The 21637-nt window shown below is 46.5% G+C and overlaps 1 protein-coding gene across 2 annotated transcripts in view; it reads left to right on the top strand.

The window, feature by feature from the left end:
- Window positions 1-17093, top strand: part of sh2d3ca (SH2 domain containing 3Ca) — a 48875-nt gene extending 31782 nt beyond the window's left edge. The window contains exons 6-16 of one of the 2 annotated variants that reach the window (XM_083657833.1): window positions 1700-1849; window positions 3420-3697; window positions 4307-4381; window positions 5464-5591; window positions 6649-7057; window positions 8816-8945; window positions 9116-9231; window positions 10871-11042; window positions 11244-11355; window positions 11807-12013; window positions 14596-17093. In XM_083657833.1, the coding sequence (XP_083513959.1) occupies window positions 1700-1849; window positions 3420-3697; window positions 4307-4381; window positions 5464-5591; window positions 6649-7057; window positions 8816-8945; window positions 9116-9231; window positions 10871-11042; window positions 11244-11355; window positions 11807-12013; window positions 14596-14771 (1953 nt within the window). In that variant the 3' untranslated portion in view covers window positions 14772-17093. The remainder of the gene's footprint in view (window positions 1-1699; window positions 1850-3419; window positions 3698-4306; window positions 4382-5463; window positions 5592-6648; window positions 7058-8815; window positions 8946-9115; window positions 9232-10870; window positions 11043-11243; window positions 11356-11806; window positions 12014-14595) is intronic. The other variant, XM_083657834.1, reaches the window with a different exon arrangement.
- The last annotated feature ends 4544 nt before the right edge of the window (window positions 17094-21637 follow it).

Genomic DNA, 21637 nt, shown 5'->3' with positions numbered 1-21637 from the left:
TTAAGTATTTGTGTATAGATTTTGTATATATTTGTGTATTTGTGTATACTATAGATGTATATATTATAGTTTGTTTACCATTTAATTGTTGAAAAGGGAGAAGTGGAAGCAGAATCAATCAAAATGAGCAATGCACTCATCGCTCCAATGTAACGATATTTATTGCATCGAATAACATTTTGTTTGGAGCCATGAGGCAACATTTTTCATTTTGATAGTTTATTTGTTGCGAACCGTCACTCAGTATTTAACTTGGTACATAGAAATCTGAAGTGGAGGACCAGATAATAAATACAAAAACACAAAGAGGAGCTTTAGGACAATAGAGCTACATTTCAATTTAGAAACTGCAGAAGCAAGGGGGTCTTTCTCCCAAACATGTCTCTTTGATCTTTGTATATACTGCCCCCTGCTGGTCAAATGACACATCAGAAAACTGTTTACCATCTGCTACACAGCATCAGTTATTTCATGTTTTTCCATGACTGTGATCAGTAATGCAAGGCTTTACACCTTAAAGGGACAGCTCACCCTAAAATCCAAAATCCATATTTCTCCTCTCACCTGTAGTGCTATTTATCCATCTATATCGTTTTGGGATAGTTGCTTGAGTTTTGGAGATATCGGCCGTCTGCCTTCTCTTGAATACAATGGAACTGGATGGCACTCGGCTTGTGGTGTTCAAAGCACAAAAAAATACATTTGATAAACTCAACAGCAATGTCTCTTTCCAGAAATCATGACCCGGTTACTCAAGATAATCCACGGACTTTGTTGTGAGCAGTTTCATGTAGGAACTATTTTCTTTTGCAGTCTCATGTAGGAACTAGCTAGCAGCTGTAGTTTGATCAAAAGAAAATAGTTCCTCCATGAAACTGCTCATAACAAGGTCTGTGGATTATCTTGAGTAACCGGGTCATGAGAGACATTGCTGTTGAGTTTATCAAATGTATTTCTTTGGCACTTTGAGCACCACAAGCCGAGTGCCATCCAGTTCCATTGTATTGGAGAGAAGGCAGAAACTCTGCGGCTGATATCTCCAAAACTCAGGCAACTAACACAAAACGATATAGATGGATAAATAGCACTACAGGTGAGAGGGAAAATATGTATTTTGGATTTTAGGGTGAGCTGTTCCTTTTAGCTTTCGAGTCTAGTCTCTTTGCAGGTCATTTAAAAATTAATATTGAAATGATGTTACTCCTTTACTACATGACTGCTATATCAATATTTGTGAACTCTTGTCACAAGGCTACAGAAACCAGACACAACTCTTTTTTTTATATATCAGCAAGTTATATAGCTTGAAGCTGTTCCATAAACCGTGAACGAGAGATTGATTTTGTGAAAGTGTTTATTTGGTCGATAACGTTTTAAATGAGCTTCATTTTTATGAGAGCGCCATCGGTTCTGAACTAAATAAATAAGTCATTCAGTCTCAGGCATCTTCTGCGTCTTTGCAAACTGACGTGAATTGAAACTGTACACAGGCGTCAGGAACAGGACACATTCTGCTCTCTGGTTTTTGGCAAAGACAGTTGGATCTGTTATGAAACTGTCCTGGAGCTCCTTCAATCAGTTAATTCAGCAATATGGAGTTTCTGAATGAAGCACGTCGAAGCGTGTTCTTCCGATGCTCGACGACTGAATGGATAGAAATATTGTATATACTGTATACACTTCTCTTTTCCGCCTGTAGGTGGCAGAGACCCTGGTGTTGCGTAATGGAGACTTCCTGGTGTGTGACTCTCTGACCAGTATCGGGGACTACGTCCTGACCTGTCGATGGGACCACGAGGCGGTGCACTTCAAGATCAGCAAGGTCCTGGTCAAGTCCAATGAGACCAAGGTGTGTATTCAACACACACTATCTGTCTTCAAGGTCCTGCAGTCCACAAAACACAGTCAAAACTGGCTGTCCTTCCATTTTTTTATTGACTTGCTTTTACGTAATGCCTTTTACACGATTATGCTCTCATATTTTCTTACTCCGTGAACCTTTGATATTGTGAAGCCTTGTTTTGAATCCTTTTATATTATTTTATAATAAATTCAGTTTGGCAGGAAGCCAGGAAGGACACTGGAGAATTATGTTTCTCGCCCAATAGTTTTATTCTGCACCAAAAGAACCAAAACAGCACATGGAGGCGGAGCAGCACCACCGGTGTGTAGGTCACTCCTCAACCCTCTGAACATGGAGCAGCACCACCGGTGTGTAGGTCACTCCTCAACCCTCTGAATAAATTGGGTCCCTTGGGCTCCTGTCTAGAAGAGTAATAGACCATCTTCACAAACATGGCTGACGTACTTCCACCAGAGATAGTCCATTATAGAGATGCGTCACCGCAGGCTCCGCCAATCCTAACAAATGGTACGAGCAAGTCTCCTAAATGGTCACGTGGTCACCTCTCTCCCCTGAGGTGTTGTGAGAGGACTGTGCCTGGTGACGCGGGGTTAGTGCTGATGACCTAGCAAGCTAATTAGAAATACAGATTGTGAGTTCCCAAACTCCACATATAAACACAAAGCTGCCCCTTGTTAACTCAATATAGTTGTAACTAAGATATTTGATAAAAAAATAAAAAAATAAATCCAAACACAGATTTAGCTACTACATCAAGGAACTTCACATGTAGCTTTAGCTAATCGCTCCCAAGCCAACGTGAGTTCCTGTTGCCAAATCTCGCGAGAGTGTGTTGCTGAGACAGAGACAGGTCTTGAACTATTTAAATTTTCTCCTTATCTGTCTGTCTGAAAAATGCCATTTTCATGTCAGTATGTTCAGAAGATATGTGTCTTTGGAAAATGGGCCGAATATTTAATTTGATGACGACTATGAAAGAATCTGTCATAATCTGAGATCACGTTCACACTCCTCCCATTGACTCCAATAGACTCAGACCTGCTGAAAGTCTCCTAAGTGGGCGTGTCCGTGGAAAACCATGAGCAAAACCCACGTGACAAAATGACAGGAAGTGAGTTGAAGTTGGGGTGTGTTGCTTGAAATCCTATCGTCTTTGCTTCCACTCAATGTTAAAGGATGGCTTCACCGGTAATCAACCCACTTTGTATCATTAATAATCTGGGTAATATAAGCACATGGGCAGTGTTTACCTTCTCTCTGTGTTTTCCTCATGGAGATCTCCCATTTCCTCCTCTGGCAAAGAGCTCCGTAGTGATGCGTTTTACGTCACAACGGAGCTGCGGAAGTTCTGCTGGAGAGGCAGAATCTGCTCCGAGGGCGGTGCTGTTATTGTTTATTTTTTATTTTTGAAGTAATTGCATGGAGAGCCTTAACGAGCCTTAATGACTTGGAGCTGATGGGGGGCGGACTTTCTGCAGGAGGATTTTTCTCCGTTTTTCTCATTATAATGACATGCTTTCTATTCTATTCGACTGTTTTCTCTCCTCCCGTGCAGGTGCAGTATGTGCTGGAGTCGGACAGTTTCGACTCGGTCCAGGAGCTGGTGCGGTTCTACGTGGGCCAGCGCCGGCCGGTCACCCAGCCCAGCGGGGTCCACGTCTACTGTCCCGTCAGCCGGACGCTGCCCCTGCGCTACCTGGAGGCCACCTTCGCCCTGGCCAACAGCAAGCAAGGCTCCGCCTACTCGCCCTCCAGCCAGAGGGGGGCGCACATCAAGAGGAGGAGCGTCACTATGACCGACGGGCTGACCACTGAGAAGATGATGCCTCACAGGTGACAGAGGAGGGCGCTATACTGGATTTGGTGTGTGTGTGTGTTTTCAGAGTGGCAGAGATTAGGGGCTGGGTTAAAACGAAATCTGTATATCGAATCGATATTAATTTGAAGGAACTGATATTGATTCATAAATCCTAATATTGATCTTTTAACATAATGTCTTTTCCCATGGATACTTGAACCTTTAACCCCGTTAAACTCACGTGATTTGGTTCTTAGCGCAACGAGATCTCGTAAAGATCTGTAAACATTAATATGTTTAATAATACACCAGGTTAGAGGGTTCCTTGTACAATTTACCGCATTGGTTCTTTGAGAATCTCTTTCATATCCAAGCAAAATTGGTATTGTAACTGCAATATCGATATCGAACCGTATCGAATCGGAAATCGAATCGAATCGGGACCTTGTATATTGGCATCATATCGAATCAGGAAATCAGTAACCATACCCAGCCCTAGCCGAGATTCAGTGCTGTCCAGAAATTGAGCAGCCTATCATAAAATCATAACTTTTCCAGTCTTCATCATATTTGTCATTATTTATTTTTGTTCTTACTCTTATTATTATTTCATCGCTGCTTTCTGTTATATGTATGATGATCAGTGACCCAGACAGCCCCAGTCCAGTTGAAACACCGGTGGCACCAGAACCAGAGCCGGAACTTGTGCCCAACTGCAGGTTGTGTGTGTGTGTGTGTGTGTGTGTGTGTGTGTGTGTGTGTGTGTGTGTGTGTGTGTGTGTGTGTGTGTGTGTGTGTGTGTGTGTGTGTGTGTGGGTGTGTGTGTGTGGGTGTGTGGGTGTGTCTGGGTGTGTGTCTGTGTGTCTGTGTCTGTGTGTGTGTGTGTGTGTGTGTGTGTGACACTAGTGTTGTTTTTGAGCACTGACCCACCAGTACCTTTTACCTGAATTCTGTGTCTTCCTCACTTCACAGACATCATTAGCACTCCCCCTAGTGGCCTCCTCACTTCACAGACACATTAGTTATTACACCTGCATACCATGTGTCACTCGCTCACTCCCTCCTCCCCTCCTGCTCACAACTCAATCATCCACAAAGGAGGAGCAGACAACAATGTAGTAAACACATTTCTCACAGAACCATCAAGCTAAAAGAGATGAGAGGCATAAACTTTTAAAGCAACAGACAATATTGATTTGATGGACATTGACATAATGGACAAAAGCCAGAAGGTTTTAAAGACCAGAGAGACCAAAGATCTTTAAAGATGGAACATTATGGCCATAACTGTTGGAAGAATTCACCATCTGTCACTGTCTAAAATGATACCTACCTGTGTATCTTAGACATTAGTTTAATATTGATACATGATGCATGTGTATCTTAGACATTAGTTTAATATTGATACATGATGCATGTGTATCTTAGACATTAGTTTAATATTGATACATGATGCATGTGTATCTTAGACATTAGTTTAGTATTGATTTAGCTCTCGTGGCAGTAAATCCTCCAAATAATTCACATTTACTACATTTGACTGCTCCTGCTTTTAAGCCCAATAACACCGGTAAAGAGATGTGTCTATATCACTATATGGAGGGAAAATGTCTTTCAGGGCACAAACAAACCAAAGTGCCTCCCTCCCAATTATGTAATAGTCAATCAGCTTTTACATTCTTAGCCACTCCCTTTTCTGTCATGTGACACCCTGACCCCACAGCGCCCCCGTGTGGTTCCTCTCTTCACGACCTTGACAGAGGCACCAGTCATTAACCTGCTGATGATGTTCTGCTTGCAGCCCGTCCACCATCCACCACCACAAAGATGCAATGCGGAACTGTGCCATGAGCCTGGACCAGATCCAGGAGTACCGCTGCCCCCTGTCGCCTGTAGGGGAAAGCCCTCTGTCTCCTGCATATAGTGCGAGTGAGTATCACACACACACGCACACATGCACGCACATGCACACACACACACACACACACACACACGCACACACGCACGCACATGCACACACACGCGCACGCACACACTCACTGAATCTGAACTGAATTTTGGTCACTAATTAGCTATTTTTGCCCATTTAGTTGGCCCCAGAGCCGTGTAGATAGAAGAGTCGCGACATCTCCATTCACTCCAATGGACCAGTTTTTTACTCTCAAGAGTTCCAGGAAGTAAGGTCCTGGATTAAGCAGCACTGTCGAGTTGCAGCTAAATAGACAGTTTGTATTGTACTCTGAAAGGGTTTTTCACCCCTTGATTCAAATTGTACATTATCAGCTTTATTTTAGCATGCAAAAGTAGCGCGAGACCCATTCCTGGCTGTTCATTGGCTAATGAGTCACGCATTTTGGTCCTCCGCTGACGCCACTCTCCCTCTAGAGGACACTAGTTGGCCCTAATGACCTAATTCAAAAATGCAGCCCTGTCTGCTCGGGCCCCCTGCAGGTAGCCCGGCCACATAGCATATGAATGCCGTCAGGCTGACGGTGGCAGAAGAGAATGAAACAGACACATATGCTTTTGGGCGTGATTGACGGGTCGCTTGTCCAGTGATCGCGCAGCTCGCCGATCACGGACCAATAGAGGGTATGCATGTGATGTCACAGAGGCAGAAGTCACTGTGGGGTCACGCCCACTGAGTCACAGCAAGACTGAGCTTGAATGCAGTAATCAGCCTAGATAACTGACACCTGCTGCTCAGGGAGGAACTTGACACTCATTTTGACACTCGTTCCCGATTGAGGGGGCGTGTTCCAGTGGGTGTGTGCATACCCTCTAATAGCAGCCAGCGTCTGGCTAAAACAAAAAGAGAGAGAGAGAGAGAGATGGGGGCGGTCAAAATGCCAAACTTCAAACGCGAGTCCACAAAGTCCCTTACCCCCCCCCCCCCCCTCTCTCTCTCTCTCTCTCCCTCTCTCTCCCCTCTCTCTCCCTCTCTCTCTCTCCCTCTCTCTCTCTCCCCCTCTCTCTCTCTCAACAGTCACCAGGCACAGAACGCAGTCGGGTGGGCGTGTCCTGGCCGTGGTCCCGCCCTCTCCCGCCATGCGTCGTTCCAGCGACCCTCAGCTCAGCCCCTCGGCCAACAACAACCCTCCCGAGCACCCCGCCCACACCTCCCACTCGGCGCACTCCTCGCCCGCCCATCACCCCATCTACCAATCGCACGCCTCGGACACGCCCGCCCATCACCCCATCTACCAATCGCACGCCTCGGACACAGCAGGAAGCTACTGTGACCTCAGGCCGTGTCCTCCCAAACCGCCGGCCAAGAAGAGCTACGTGGAGCGACTGCGGGTGGAGGAGGGCAGGGAGGAGGGAGCGAGGGAGGAGGGAGAAGGAGTGTTCAGCACGCCACAGGTGGAGACAGCTTCCTCGCTCAGACCATCTAGGTATTGGACACACACAATCACACACACACACACACACACATACACACACACACACACACACACACACACACACACACACACACACACACACACACACACTCTCTCTCTCTCTCTCTCTCTCTCTCTCTCTCTCTCTTTCTCCCTCACTTGCACCAAAAAGTATTTGTAAGAAAACGGACTCAGAAAGTCTACTGAGTTTAGTGAGTGAGTGACTCAGGTAAGCCGGGAATCACAGAAAAGTAGACTACATTGAATTTCAAATATGTTCCTGTAATTGGCTGAATTTCCTAGCGCTAGTTCCCTGTGCAGCAAACCCCAGTCTCCAGTGTTCAAAACCCCAACCTCCAGTGTTCAAAACCCCAACCTCCAGTGTTCAAAATCCCAACCTCCAGTGTTCAAAACCCCAACCTCCAGTGTTCAAAACCCCAACCTCCAGTGTTCAAAACCCCAGCCTCCAGTGTTCAAAACCCCAACCTGCCTCCAGTGTTCAAAACCCCAACCTCCAGTGTTCAAAACCCCAACCTCCAGTGTTCAAAACCCCAACCTCCAGTGTTCAAAACCCCAACCTCCAGTGTTCAAAACCCCAACCTCCAGTGTTCAGGAGAAACTGCTGAAAGGTTGTTGAACATATAGATTATGAAGCTATTCCACTCGCCTGTCAAAACCTGAGGGAGTTGGTTTGGTGCAACTTTTGAATGACAGCTAAAGCAGGAGCTAAAGCAGCAGCTAGTTAGAGGCACTCACAGAAGGACCAAGACGACCAGGGACGTTATAGCTGTGGTAGTCTCGCTGGCCAGCCTCCTCTCCCTTCCGTCTGAGGAGTCTGGCGCCGCAGGTCTCCATAGTGGGATTGCGATGGGCGGCGCTTAGCGGCAGTGCCCTTGGAAAATAGTTTCCAACAATCCAATTTGCCGTTTTCAGCGTGTAGCAATGAGCTAGCGTGTATGTTTCTGCCGTTAGCTTGCTAGCTAGTTAGCGTTGTTGTTTTCACTGAGGCGGCGGGGCACTATTTACAGCAACACACAGGGAGGAGGGAGCGGAAGCCGCTCTGATTGACATGGTCGGAGCCAATGACAGAGCTTGTAATAAGCCGGGAGCGGACATTCGGCAGCGTCTGAAACAGTCGCTCCAATGGGAGAGCAGAGTAGAGCAGGGGAGGGTTTATCCCAGTTATGGAGACCTGCAGCGCCAGACTCCTCAGACGGAAGAGAGAGGAGTCTGGCCAGCGAGACTATAGCTGTGGTGGTCTGTTGCCTCAGCAGTTATGTACTGGGCCGGCCCTCAGAAATGTATGACATATCTATATCAAATATACACACATATATACACACATATTTGAGCACAATGTTTCTAAAGGAAGAGTCAGTGTACAGATTTGGTTTGGTTTGCTGATCTATTGGTTTGTGTTCTCAATAAAGTGGTCTAATAGATCTGTGACAGAGGGTTGGATTGCTAGCATTTGTTTAAAGCTAATATAGTATTATCAGGCATATTGTTTGCTCGTGGTACTTTACTGGAGTATTCTATTGTAGTATGTTAGTAGTATGCTTGCGGATATATTTTGTTTGGCCGGGAATGCTAAGCCAAGCATCTTTCTATTGTACTCTCTTAGAAAACCTCTTTGTTTACCCATAGTCCTTGTCATTTGCTCGTGTGTTGCAGCGGTTTAGTAAAAAGTGTTTTATAATCTATTTGTCTCTATTGTGGGTTTTGTTGTGTAAGGTGGTCCTCTAATATGATCTACTTGTACCTGGACAGGTATGAGTCCTGCCTTCTGCCGGCTGAGAATAAACCTCTGGAGATGTCTGTGCTGAAGAGAGTCAAAGAGCTGCTGGCTGAGGTGGACGCAAGGACCGTCGCCAAACACATCACCATGGTGGACTGCACGGTACGTAACAGTACACACACACACACGCACGCACGCACACACACACACACACACACACACACACACACACACACACACACACACACACACACACACACACACACACATATTTTTTATATATATATATATATATTTTTTAATTGTATTTTTTATTTTTTTCACTTGGGCAGGTTGCTAGGATACTGGGCGTAACCGCGGAGATGCAAAGGATGATGGGAGTGTCTTCAGGGTTGGAGTTACTGACGCTACCACATGGACATCAACTGAGACTTGACTTGCTGGAGAGGTACACACACACACACACACACACACATGCGCGCGCACACACACACACACACACACACACACACACACACATGCACGTGCACACACACACACACACACGCACACACACACACACACACACTCTCTCTCTCTCATGCTTTCACCGTCTTACTCATTACTCACACATCCATTAATTCAGTTATTGATTATCCCTCCTGTCTCCTCTCCTCTCTTCCTCCTTGTCCTTCCTTTCCTCCTCTCTTCCTCCTTGTCCTTCCTTTCCTCCTCTCTTCCTCCTTGTCCTTCCTTTCCTCCTCTCTTCCTCCTTACCTCTCGTTTCCTGCCCTCACCCTCTCTTCTTTCCCTTCCACCCTTTTCCTCTCCTTCTGTCTGCTTTTCAACTTGACCAGATCATATTCTAAATGGACTAAGGCTGGGTTCACACCGACGACCCAAGCCTTGCCTATGCCTTGCCTTTACCCACGCTTTTTAATAGGCGTCCGTTTTAGTCAACGAGGCTGTGTACACCGTGCGCCTGAGCGTGAACCCTGCGTGTACCCACCCACGCCTTGCCTGTGCCTTGCCGATTTTATCGAATAGGCACGAGTTCTATTTTGAAGCCGACAAGGCGCGCGCAGGCAGACTTCTTCTGTCAAGCCATGAAAGAAAAACGCACAATATCCGTCGGAAATAGCAAAGTCAACTGAATTTCAAAATAAAATGGAGTTACTACAACATGTTGAGCAGAGAGACAGAGAGATTGACGGGTAGCTATCACGTGGGGCTTTCTCCCCGTCGGCAAACAAATCTTCATGAGAGAGAATAGCGACCGAAGAAGCAAGATGGACAATGTTGTTGTGCCAGCACATATTCTTGCAAGATCACCTCTCTAAAATGTCCGACTATAGTCAGACCTGGTTATACATATCCAGCATCAATAGAACATTAAATATATCAGATTTATTTTACCTAGAGGCTACCCATGACAATTCTGGACAACACGTGAAAAAATACAGTCAGGAGAGAGGAGAGGCGCTTGTGACTCGGCTCCAGGACAGGTTCGGCGTGCAAAAGGCGTGCGGTGTGATCGCAAAAGCGTGTAACAGGTTCACGCCCAGCTCGGCGTAGGCGTGGGTTGAGGCAAGGCAAGGCGTAGGTTGTCTGTGTGAACTAAGCGTTAGGGTCCAAACTGTTCGCTAACAACAGAATATCCAGTGAAAGCATCAATACCTCGCCTGGTAACCTCATTCCAGACCCTATGAATCACATTCAATAGGACATTTCTCTGGCATTTCTACATTTTTGCTGTATCTAAAATGTACCAAGACGTGACACTATACTGTGTCGTATCGAACCAAACCAACCGGTGATTTTTGTGAACCGTTAAACTGATAGTAGCCTACATTACAACTACAAAAAAATTGCAATCAATAAACTCTCCATTGAAATCCACAGTAAAACGATTGGACAGAATAAATGTGATAATATATCCCTCCTCAGGCACCATCTCACCAGACCCCCCGTGTATTATAATACATTACATGCTGTTATACAGTCATAAGGATTTCCCCCTTGCTTTATAATAGGCTTTGGCCTTGTGCCATATACTTCCTTATCACTAAGTAGCATAAGGTATTAAAGGCTACTTTCTCTTTCCCCAGGTTCTACAGCATGTCCATCATGATGGCCGTGGACCTGCTGGGCTGCACAGGCAGCACGGAGGAGAGGGCGGCTCTGCTCCATAAAACCATCCAGCTAGCCGCCGAGCTGAAGAGCAACCTGGGCAACATGTACGGCTTCGCTGCTGTGATGAGAGCGCTGGAGCTGCCACAGGTAAGGGAGACAGAAAGACTATTTCATATACACACACACACACACACACACACACACACACTTATTTATGTATTTATTTGTTTGTTTGTTTATTTTTATTTTTATTTTTTTTATTATTATTTTTTTTATTTTATTTTTTTGTATTTAAAATGCGGCCACTCATCGTTACTTACGTCTCTCTCCCTTCCTCCCCTAAATCAGATCTCTCGTTTGGAGCAGACCTGGGTGACATTACGCCAGAGACATACAGAGGGCGCCATCCTGTATGAGAAGAAGCTCAAACCTTTCATGAAGAATATGAACGATGGCAAAGGTGAGATCCTAGTCCGGCCTTTTTCTCCTTTTGTAAATGGGACACTTATTTTGTGTCTACACTGTACTTGGAAAGACAAAAGACAAGACCTGGGTTGTCTCTTATGTCTCTGTCTCTGCATATGTGTGTTTTTAAGAAACTGTGTGCGTGTATGGCAGTGTTTGTTTAGCTCAGGGGTTCTCAAAGTTTTGAGAACACCATGTCAAGCTAGCATGACATGGTGCCTTAGGTCTTCTAGTTTCAGATGCTACCAAAAACTTCACTCTGGCTTCAAAACCAACCACTACGGCCTCTGAAAGAGACAGTAAACCTATTGAGAATTGGACCAAATACCATCATATCACCTGACTCATGGCAGGTCACCAGAACCGTTCCCGCGGGCCCGCGGGCCGCACTTTGTGGACCCCTGGTTTAGCTGCATGTCTCACCTCTTCACCCTCTGTGCTTCCAGAGAGCAGCGTCGTGGCCAACACGTCCTTCCCCCACATCGTCCCTGTGCTGTCCCTGCTGGAGCGGGGCGTGGCGCTGGGCGAGGCCCTGGAGCCCTGGGAGAGCACGGAGGTGGGCGTGGATGTGGTCATGTGCCACCTAGAGGCCGCTCGCACCATCGCACACCACGGGGCCATCTACAGAAGCAACGCCGAGACCAAACTACAGGGTGAGGAGTCAGACAAGAGGCAGTTTATGGAAGGATGAAAGGAGTTGGCATCTGCCTTATATATTTCACCCCTTAACTTCCATTTAGTTCAGTTTCTTTGTGGCTATCTACTCTGTTTTGTACATCTATTCTGGGCCAGTTGCATCAACTTAGTTTAAGACTAGTCTAAAGCCTTTGTTCACACCATACGCCAAAGCCACACTAAAGCCACACTGAAGCTGAGTGTCACGCTAAACCGCTCACACAAGAAGCACTCTCTTTTCCGCACCTTGACCCCGCCCACAAATTGCATTGACTTCATGCGTGGCAGCTTCCCGCTTCCCGCTTGGAAAATAGAACAGAATCCTGAACGATCGCTTCGGGGGAGCTTCAGCGTGGCTTGAGCGTGGCACGCGTTCGCCTGGTGTGAACGGTCTCACCTGTTAACAAGGATGCCGAAATGAAACTGCGTAGCTTCGGCGTGGCTTCGGCGTAGCTTCGGCGTGGCTTCGGCGTGGCTTCGGCGTGGCTTCGGCGTGGCTTCGGCGTGGCTTCGGCGTGGCTTCGGCGTGGCTTCAGCGTATGGTGTGAACGAGGGCTAAGCCTAAAGCCCCAGACACACCAACCTGACGTCAAAGAACCAGCGGCAACCGATTGCTGAGTTGCCTGTCTGGGCCAAAAAGTTGCACTTTCAACACACCACAAAGACTACAGCCGATGGTCAACTAGCACGTATGTTCTGCGTCTGCATGAGACCTACAGTATGCTGTGGATATAAAAACCATTGTTTTGGTACATACATACATGAAACAAAGCAGTGTTTGCCTACATGTACAATTTTCACACCCCGCTCGCTCACCATCGTAATATAGCTACTTCTAATGGAGAATATGTCTGATAAAACATTGCAAATGGCGCTGGCGTTGTCAACACTTCTACCTTGGTTTTTGCTTGTGGAAGAAGGAAGGAAGAGGCAGAGGCAGAAAATAACTAAGGAGACATTTCTAAATGGGTGATATCATACAGCGACAGGCTCAAGTGGCTCTCCACACGGCACGTATTGGAACAATCAGATGAGAAGAAGTTGAAGAAGGTTTTGTGCGCGCCCTCTCATCTCCTGCACTGCTTAGCTACCGGCTGACCAGCCAATCAGAATCATTTCTCTCACCGACAACATGTCGTATCGGCCGAAAAAGCCGCCGACTAGAACGAATGGTGCAGGACACACCGTAAAGACAACGGCGACAGACGCTCGCCCACGGCCCAGACACTGCTGACTGCCACGGCCCAGACACTGCTGGCTGCCACGGCCCAGACACTGCTGACTGCCACGGCCCAGACACTGCTGACTGCCACGGCCCAGACACTGCTGACTGCCACGGCCCAGACACTGCTGACTGCCACGGCCCAGACACTGCTGACTGCCACGGCCCAGACACTGCTGGCTGCCACGGCCCAGACACTGCTGACTGCCGACCATCGGCTTGGCTTGTTGTGTCTCGGCTTTAAGTGAAATATTGAATGAACTGAAGTCTTTTCTCACCACAGCCTGTAGTGTTCAGACTGCACTACTAGTGTGTGTGTGTGTGTGTGTGTGTGTGTGTGTGTGTGTGACGTGTGTGTGACGTGTGTGTGTGTGTGTGTGTGTGTGTGTGTGTGTGTGTGTGTGTGTGTGTGTGTGTGTGCGTGTGTATGTGTGTGTATGTGTGTGTGTCTTTACTGTATTGACACGTAATACTTCCTCATTGGCTCCCAGTCTCAGGCCAATACTGCTGCATTGACCAGTCTGTCAATAACTATCACATGACATCTCTGTTTCTATCATACCTTGCTATTGATCGGCCTGAGCTCAACCAATAGCCTTATTCGCTCCTTTTATCAACAACTCTAAAACCAACCAAACTAGAAAGATTTTCATCTTTTATCATTTCTCTGGCTCACAAGAAAACTTAAAGATTTATTTTTATTTTTTTGCCTATGTCACCTTAGTAGTTTAGTTTTAGTTTTAATTGATTGATACCATGCTGTTAACCTCCATGTTTGCTTATCTTCATTTTTTTTTACAAAACTAACCCTTCTCCTGTCCTCCTTTTTGCTCCTTTCTCACTCCTCCCTCCAATTCCCACTCACTCGTTCCTTTTACTCCTCTCCTCTTCCTCTTCTTCCTCCTCCTCTCCTCCTCTCCTCCTCCTCCCCTCCTCTTCCTCCTCCTCTCCTCCTCCTCTCCTCCTCTTCCTCCTCCTCCCCTCCTCCTCTCCTCCTCTCCTCCTCTTCCTCCTCCTCCCCTCCTCTTCCTCCTCCTCTTCCTCCTCCTCTTCCTCCTCCTCTCCTCCTCTCCTCCTCCTCTCCTCCTCTCCTCCTCTCCTCTTCCTCCTCCTCTCCTCCTCTTCCTCCTCCTCTCCTCCTCCTCCTCTTCCTCCTCCTCTCCTCCTCTTCCTCCTCCTCTCCTCCTCTCCTCCTCTTCCTCCTCCTCTTCCTCCTCCTCTCCTCCTCTTCCTCCTCCTCTTCCTCCTCCTCTCCTCCTCTCCTCCTCCTCCCCTCCTCTTCCTCCTCCTCTTCCTCCTCCTCTTCCTCCTCTTCCTCCTGCTCTTCCTCCTCTACAGGATTTCAGGAGCGAGCAGAAGTGCTGGAAATCTTCCAAACAGAGTTCCAGATGCGTCTCCTGTGGGGCAGCCGGGGCTCGGAGGGCAGCCAATCAGAGCGCTACGAGAAGTTTGACAAGGTCCTCACCGCCCTATCACACAAGCTCGAGCCGCCTGTACGCCACAGCGAGCTATAGCACCCGCCCACCGTCGCTAAAACACCCCCCCATCCGCACTCGCCACTCGTAGTGGTATGGTCTTGCTTTTGCGCCGCAGCGGATGACGTGGAAGAGTCCAATGTGAACACTTGGAGGGGTGGAAGAGAATGAAGAGGCAGCTAACAGAGCATGGGCAGTGAGCAAGTTTCACTCACTATGTGTGTCACACTCACTGTGGACTCAGAGATCCTTCTGTTCCTCCCTGTGGACTTCCTCACTTACTGCTGAATTATTCAAATGACAAACGGGGGAGAAGAGAAGACAAATGGTACAGACAGCTACATAGGTACGGTGTGCCCCGAGGGACAAACAGAGCTGGAGTTTGGCTTTGCTACAATAAATACAGAGATTCTCTTGTTTCAAAACAATTGCTGTCCCACACTGTAGCAGGAATGACAATAACTAACATAGCTCGTATAGAGATGCTGTTTGTATGTGTGTGTGTGTGTGTGTGTGCGGGTGCGTGTGAATGTGCGTTTACATTCCTACATTTTTGTACTTGTAAGTTTGTCATTAACGTTTCATGTGGTTTTAATGATCAAAGGGTACCAAAACATTATCGATGTTTTCCGACTGGAAACCCATGAAAATGTGTCAGTGCTCATTCCAAGGAAATCATGTTCATCAAACTCATGAAATATGTATCAGGCAATCCCCAGTGAATCCCATTAAAAATGTATCAGGCATGCATAAGAAAATTATCAACCGTGAAGATTTTCCAGAAATAATGCAGCAATTTTCAATATGAGGGCTTTTGAGTTGTTAAAAGCATTCAGAGCGCTAAGTAACTTAGCTCTGTTGTAGCGACACTGTGTTTAACTCATGCGTTTTGTCGTACTTGCTCACAAAATGTAGCTAAACAGCGTCGGGGGAGACACTGAAGCACTGTTGAAAATATCCAGGATGTGTTCTGTTTAAAGGTACTTAAAGCAATATTTCACTTTTCACACAATATTACTGAAACGTACACAGTACGTTGGTGTGATTCTTTGGGCAGGTAAGATCCAGTGCCCGTGCATGTGTGTATTCAACACTAACACTCTGAGTTTGGGACAACTTAGTTGCTAACCTGTAGATTATAAATGTGTACAATTTGCAGTCCGCCAAAGTCCAGAAGCTGGAGGAAAATGTGCTATATCTCTACATGGGCCCAGGACAGCCATTACTGGTTCATTTGTAGTCACTTATGATGTTAATGCATGGTTGATGCATGCTACAGAGTATAGATGTTTGACCAAAGTGAAATATCGCTTTAAACCACCAATTTAAATGGAGACTTATCTCAAACATGAGATAAACAGATGATTTAAGGAGGATCATCAAATCAGTGATCGATCTCGAATGATTTGACACAGACACAGATGTCTGTGACGTCTTTCATCTTTTTATTTTCAATTTCAAAACCTGAATGGAGAAAACGTCCAAAAACGGACTACAACTGAGACAGCGTAGTAGAGCACGACCCTGCTATGGAGGATGCTCTTTGCTTGGATGGATGTATTGAATGTGTGTATTGAACAATTATGATCCTGATGGTTTTATTTCTCTGGTGTAAAACAAGTGGTCGAGACTGCAGTGTGAAATCAATGCTGTATGTAGAGTATGTAGGCCTGAGAGGGCGGGAGCCCGCTCTCAGAGCTATGCAATCATTTCAACCAATCGGAATGAAGGGCTGAGAGACCCATCTAGGACAGACACACCCATTCAGAATAGGATATCTTAGAGATGTTAGACCTTTCACTTTTTTTCCTTCTACCCTTCCTTCTCTCCTCCCACAAATTGTCGATCTACGATATATGAATGGACAGGTGAGAAAATGGCTCCAATACAGACTTAGGAGCAGCAAAATCATCTCAGATTAACAATTAATGAGACAAAATTCTAAGAATGTCCTAACCCGAGATCCTTGATGTTGAGGTCAGCTGTAACCCAATTATAGATCATAGTTTATAAAGTCTACACCCTCGTGCCACTTCCCACTTTAGTCCAACAGGGGGCGATCTTTAGTCAGAAAAAAAAGTTAATGTTAATTTAACAGGCACACACACACACACACACACATGCACAGAGAAAACACTTTTTGTATGTGTGTTTAGAGACCAAGAGGATGCCTACTGGTTTAGGATCGATGACAACCACAACAGTGATGATGAAAGTGATGATGATGATGGTGAAGATGATGTAATGTCTTTTTATTTGTCTTTTGAATGCTGTACAGGAATGGTCTGCTGGTGTGAGTAACAGGACATTCTGGAATGAACTTGAAATGGAAAAAGATAAAAAAAAAAAAAAAGATTTGTGACTGATACCATGTTTTTTATGTACTGTACATAGCAATTCACTTTGTTCTTTTTTCAAATAAAATGATTGCTTGTGTCACTGAGTTTGTTTGTTTGTTCAGAAAAGCTTGTGCACTGTCAATACAACCGTAACTGCATACACATTCCACACAGAATGAACATTTCGGTAACCCTTTATTTTACAGGTACCCTAGTTACATATGAACTATTTGTAATTACACATGAACACCAAACGTAATTACACAGTAATTACCAATAGTTATAAATGATGTTCATATGTAGTTACATTGTAACGGACCTGTAAAATGGAGTGAGTCTGTTCAACTGTAGTTCATATGTAGTTACATGGTACCGGACCTGTAAAGTGGAGTGAGTCTATTCAACTGTAGTTCATATGTAGTTACATGGTAACGGACCTGTAAAGTGGAGTGAGTCTATTCAACTGTAGTTCATATGTAGTTACATGTTACCGGACCTGTAAAGTGGAGTGAGTCTATTCAACTGTAGTTCATATGTAGTTACATGGTACCGGACCTGTAAAGTGGAGTGAGTCTATTCAACTGTAGTTCATATGTAGTTACATGGTACCGGACCTGTAAAGTGGAGTGAGTCTATTCAACTGTAGTTCATATGTAGTTACATGGTAACGGACCTGTAAAGTGGAGTGAGTCTATTCAACTGTAGTTCATATGTAGTTACATGGTAACGGACCTGTAAAGTGGAGTGACTCTATTCAACTGTAGTTCATATGTAGTTACATGGTATCATATGTAGTTACATGGTACATGATATATATATATGTCAATCAAGCTTGTTCTCACCTCCCTCCCTCTCCAGCCTGGACTGGATTGGCCCTGATTGGAGGGAGGTAATAAATATGAAAAAATGCTCATTGTTCTGCAACTCTATAAATATATATATATATAAGGTGACTTCAGGTATTATGGTAATTATTAAGTAAGAAGCCATTCCCATGCTATGCACATTGTTAGCCAGTAGGGGACAGTATCCCCATTCAAAGCCAAGTAAAGCCTATCCTGGTCTTGTCACTTCTCTAGTAGCCATGAGCATCCTGTTACCTGGTTCACTTTCTATGTTCTGTTCACATCACAGTAGGGCTGCTAAATGCTGGGTGCTGCAGAGTTTCCTGTGTGTCTCTAGAGTTTCTCCCCAGCTAACAAGCAGACAGGACCTTCTACTATAGCCTCTGTGTCAGTAGTCTTGGTCACACTACAGTGCATGTGCTAATGTCTGTCCAGTCTACATGAGTGTGTGTCCCCAGGGTTACTGAGCATGTCTGTGTCCAGTCTGCATGAGTGTGTGTCTCCAGGGTTACTGAGCATGTCTGTGTCCAGTCTACATGAGTGTGTGTCCCCAGGGTTACTGAGCATGTCTGTGTCCAGTCTACATGAGTGTGTGTCTCCAGGGTTACTGAGCATGTCTGTGTCCAGTCTACATGAGTGTGTGTCCCCAGGGTTACTGAGCATGTCTGTGTCCAGTCTACATGAGTGTGTGTCCCCAGGGTTACTGAGCATGTCTGTGTCCAGTCTACATGAGTGTGTGTCCCCAGGGTTACTGAGCATGTCTGTGTCCAGTCTGCATGAGTGTGTGTCTCCAGGGTTACTGAGCATGTCTGTGTCCAGTCTACATGAGTGTGTGTCCCCAGGGTTACTGAGCATGTCTGTGTACAGTCTGCATGAGTGTGTGTCTCCAGGGTTACTGAGCATGTCTGTGTCCAGTCTACATGAGTGTGTGTCCCCAGGCTTACTGAGCATGTCTGTGTGTCCAGTCTGCATGAGTGTGTGTCTCCAGGCTTACTGAGCATGTCTGTGTGTCCAGTCTGCATGAGTGTGTGTCTCCAGGGTTACTGAGCATGTCTGTGTCCAGTCTACATGAGTGTGTGTCTCCAGGGTTACTGAGCATGTCTGTGTCCAGTCTACATGAGTGTGTGTGTCCAGGGTTACTGAGCATGTCTGTGTCCAGTCTACATGAGTGTGTGTCGCCAGGGTTACTGAGCATGTCTGTGTCCAGTCTGCATGAGTGTGTGTCCCCAGGTTTACTGAGCATGTCTGTGTGTACAGTCTACATGAGTGTGTGTCCCCAGGCTTACTGAGCATGTCTGTGTCCAGTCTACATGAGTGTGTGTCCCCAGGCTTACTGAGCATGTCTGTGTGTACAGTCTGCATGAGTGTGTGTCCCCAGGTTTACTGAGCATGTCTGTGTGTCCAGTCTGCATGAGTGTGTGTCCCCAGGTTTACTGAGCATGTCTGTGTGTCCAGTCTACATGAGTGTGTGTCTCCAGGTTTACTGAGCATGTCTGTGTCCAGTCTGCATGAGTGTGTGTCCCCAGGTTTACTGAGCATGTCTGTGTACAGTCTACATGAGTGTGTGTCCCCAGGGTTACTGAGCATGTCTGTGTGCCCAGTCTACATGAGTGTGTGTCCCCAGGTTTACTGAGCATGTCTGTGTGTACAGTCTGCATGAGTGTGTGTCCCCAGGGTTACTGAGCATGTCTGTGTACAGTCTACATGAGTGTGTGTCTCCAGGGTTACTGAGCATGTCTGTGTCCAGTCTACATGAGTGTGTGTCTCCAGGGTTACTGAGCATGTCTGTGTACACTACAGTCTGCATGAGTGTGTGTCCCCAGGGTTACTGAGCATGTCTGTGTACAGTCTACATGAGTGTGTGTCCCCAGGTTTACTGAGCATGTCTGTGTACAGTCTACATGAGTGTGTGTCCCCAGGGTTACTGAGCATGTCTGTTACAGTCTACATGAGTGTGTGTCTCCAGGGTTACTGAGCATGTCTGTGTCCAGTCTGCATGAGTGTGTGTCCCCAGGTTTACTGAGCATGTCTGTGTCCAGTCTGCATGAGTGTGTGTCTCCAGGCTTACTGAGCATGTCTGTGTACAGTCTACATGAGTGTGTGTCCCCAGGGTTACTGAGCATGTCTGTTACAGTCTACATGAGTGTGTGTCTCCAGGGTTACTGAGCATGTCTGTGTCCAGTCTACATGAGTGTGTGTCCCCAGGGTTACTGAGCATGTCTGTGTCCAGTCTACATGAGTGTGTGTCCCCAGGCTTACTGAGCATGTCTGTGTCCAGTCTACATGAGTGTGTGTCTCCAGGCTTACTGAGCATGTCTGTGTCCAGTCTGCATGAGTGTGTGTCTCCAGGCTTACTGAGCATGTCTGTGTGTACAGTCTACATGAGTGTGTGTCCCCAGGGTTACTGAGCATGTCTGTGTCCAGTCTACATGAGTGTGTGTCCCCAGGGTTACTGAGCATGTCTGTGTCCAGTCTACATGAGTGTGTGTCCCCAGGCTTACTGAGCATGTCTGTGTCCAGTCTACATGAGTGTGTGTCTCCAGGCTTACTGAGCATGTCTGTGTCCAGTCTGCATGAGTGTGTGTCTCCAGGTTTACTGAGCATGTCTGTGTCCAGTCTACATGAGTGTGTGTCCCCAGGGTTACTGAGCATGTCTGTGTCCAGTCTGCATGAGTGTGTGTCCCCAGGTTTACTGAGCATGTCTGTGTCCAGTCTGCATGAGTGTGTGTCCCCAGGGTTACTGAGCATGTCTGTGTCCAGTCTGCATGAGTGTGTGTCCCCAGGGTTACTGAGCATGCGCACTGTGTGAACAATCACACATTGGTGTATCAGTGCAGACAGAACCACGCTGATGGCAGTGGGAGGGGGCAGGGACAGATGGTGTGTGTGTGTGTGTGTGTGCAGTACATGTAGGAGAGCATGTGTGTGTGTGTGTGTGTGTGTGTGTGTGTGTGTGTGTGTGTGTGTGTGTGTGTGTGTGTGTGTGTGTGTGTGTGTGTGTGTGTGTGTGCCACTACACAGATGTTGTGAGAGCAGTTTCCTCCCTACACCCCTCTGCATGAAGGAAGCGATGGTACGGCCGGGGCCTGACAGCTGTTACACTGGGGGGGTCCAGTTTATTCCAGGTGAAATATTTCCTGTAAAAAGAGAAAGTATTCAGTCATGACAGTGGAATTAGATGCAGCATTACCCTCCCCCCCCCCCTTTTCCCCCAGAAGCCTTTGCCAGTGTGGAAGAATAGGAGACCCTATGCTAATCTAATCTATAGCACAATAGAAAATTGTCTTTGGCTCTGCTGTGTGTCTCCGCTCTCCATACAGTTCCACAGGCGTAACATGTCATGGCTGTAATCTCTAAGAGGATTCTCTCTGCTTGGTATCATGTTACATGTTCATTTCAGCTCTTTATGTTATTGAAACAGACCCAGGATCTCCCAACTAAGCCTGCTTGCCCCAACCAGCCAATCAACCATCATCAATTCAGCCCTAATCTGCCCGCCCCCAGCCCTTTTATAGCCAATCCATTGTGTTGCTCATTGTCATGTGATCATGTGTGACCCCGGCTGCAGTGTGGCTTTGACGTCCCATTATGAGACCATATTGGAGGGGTATTCAAACCTGCCTCTGTGGTTTCTTGGTGGGGTATTCAAACCTGCCTCTGTGGTTTCTTGGTGGGGTATTCAAACCTGCCTCTGTGGTTTCTTGGTGGGGTATTCAAACCT

This window comes from Poromitra crassiceps (assembly GCF_964638095.1).
Source record: "Poromitra crassiceps genome assembly, chromosome: 21".
Classification (NCBI taxonomy): domain Eukaryota; kingdom Metazoa; phylum Chordata; class Actinopteri; order Beryciformes; family Melamphaidae; genus Poromitra; species Poromitra crassiceps.
Note: the sequence above shows the minus strand (reverse complement) of the source record. Positions and strands in the feature narration are given on the sequence as shown.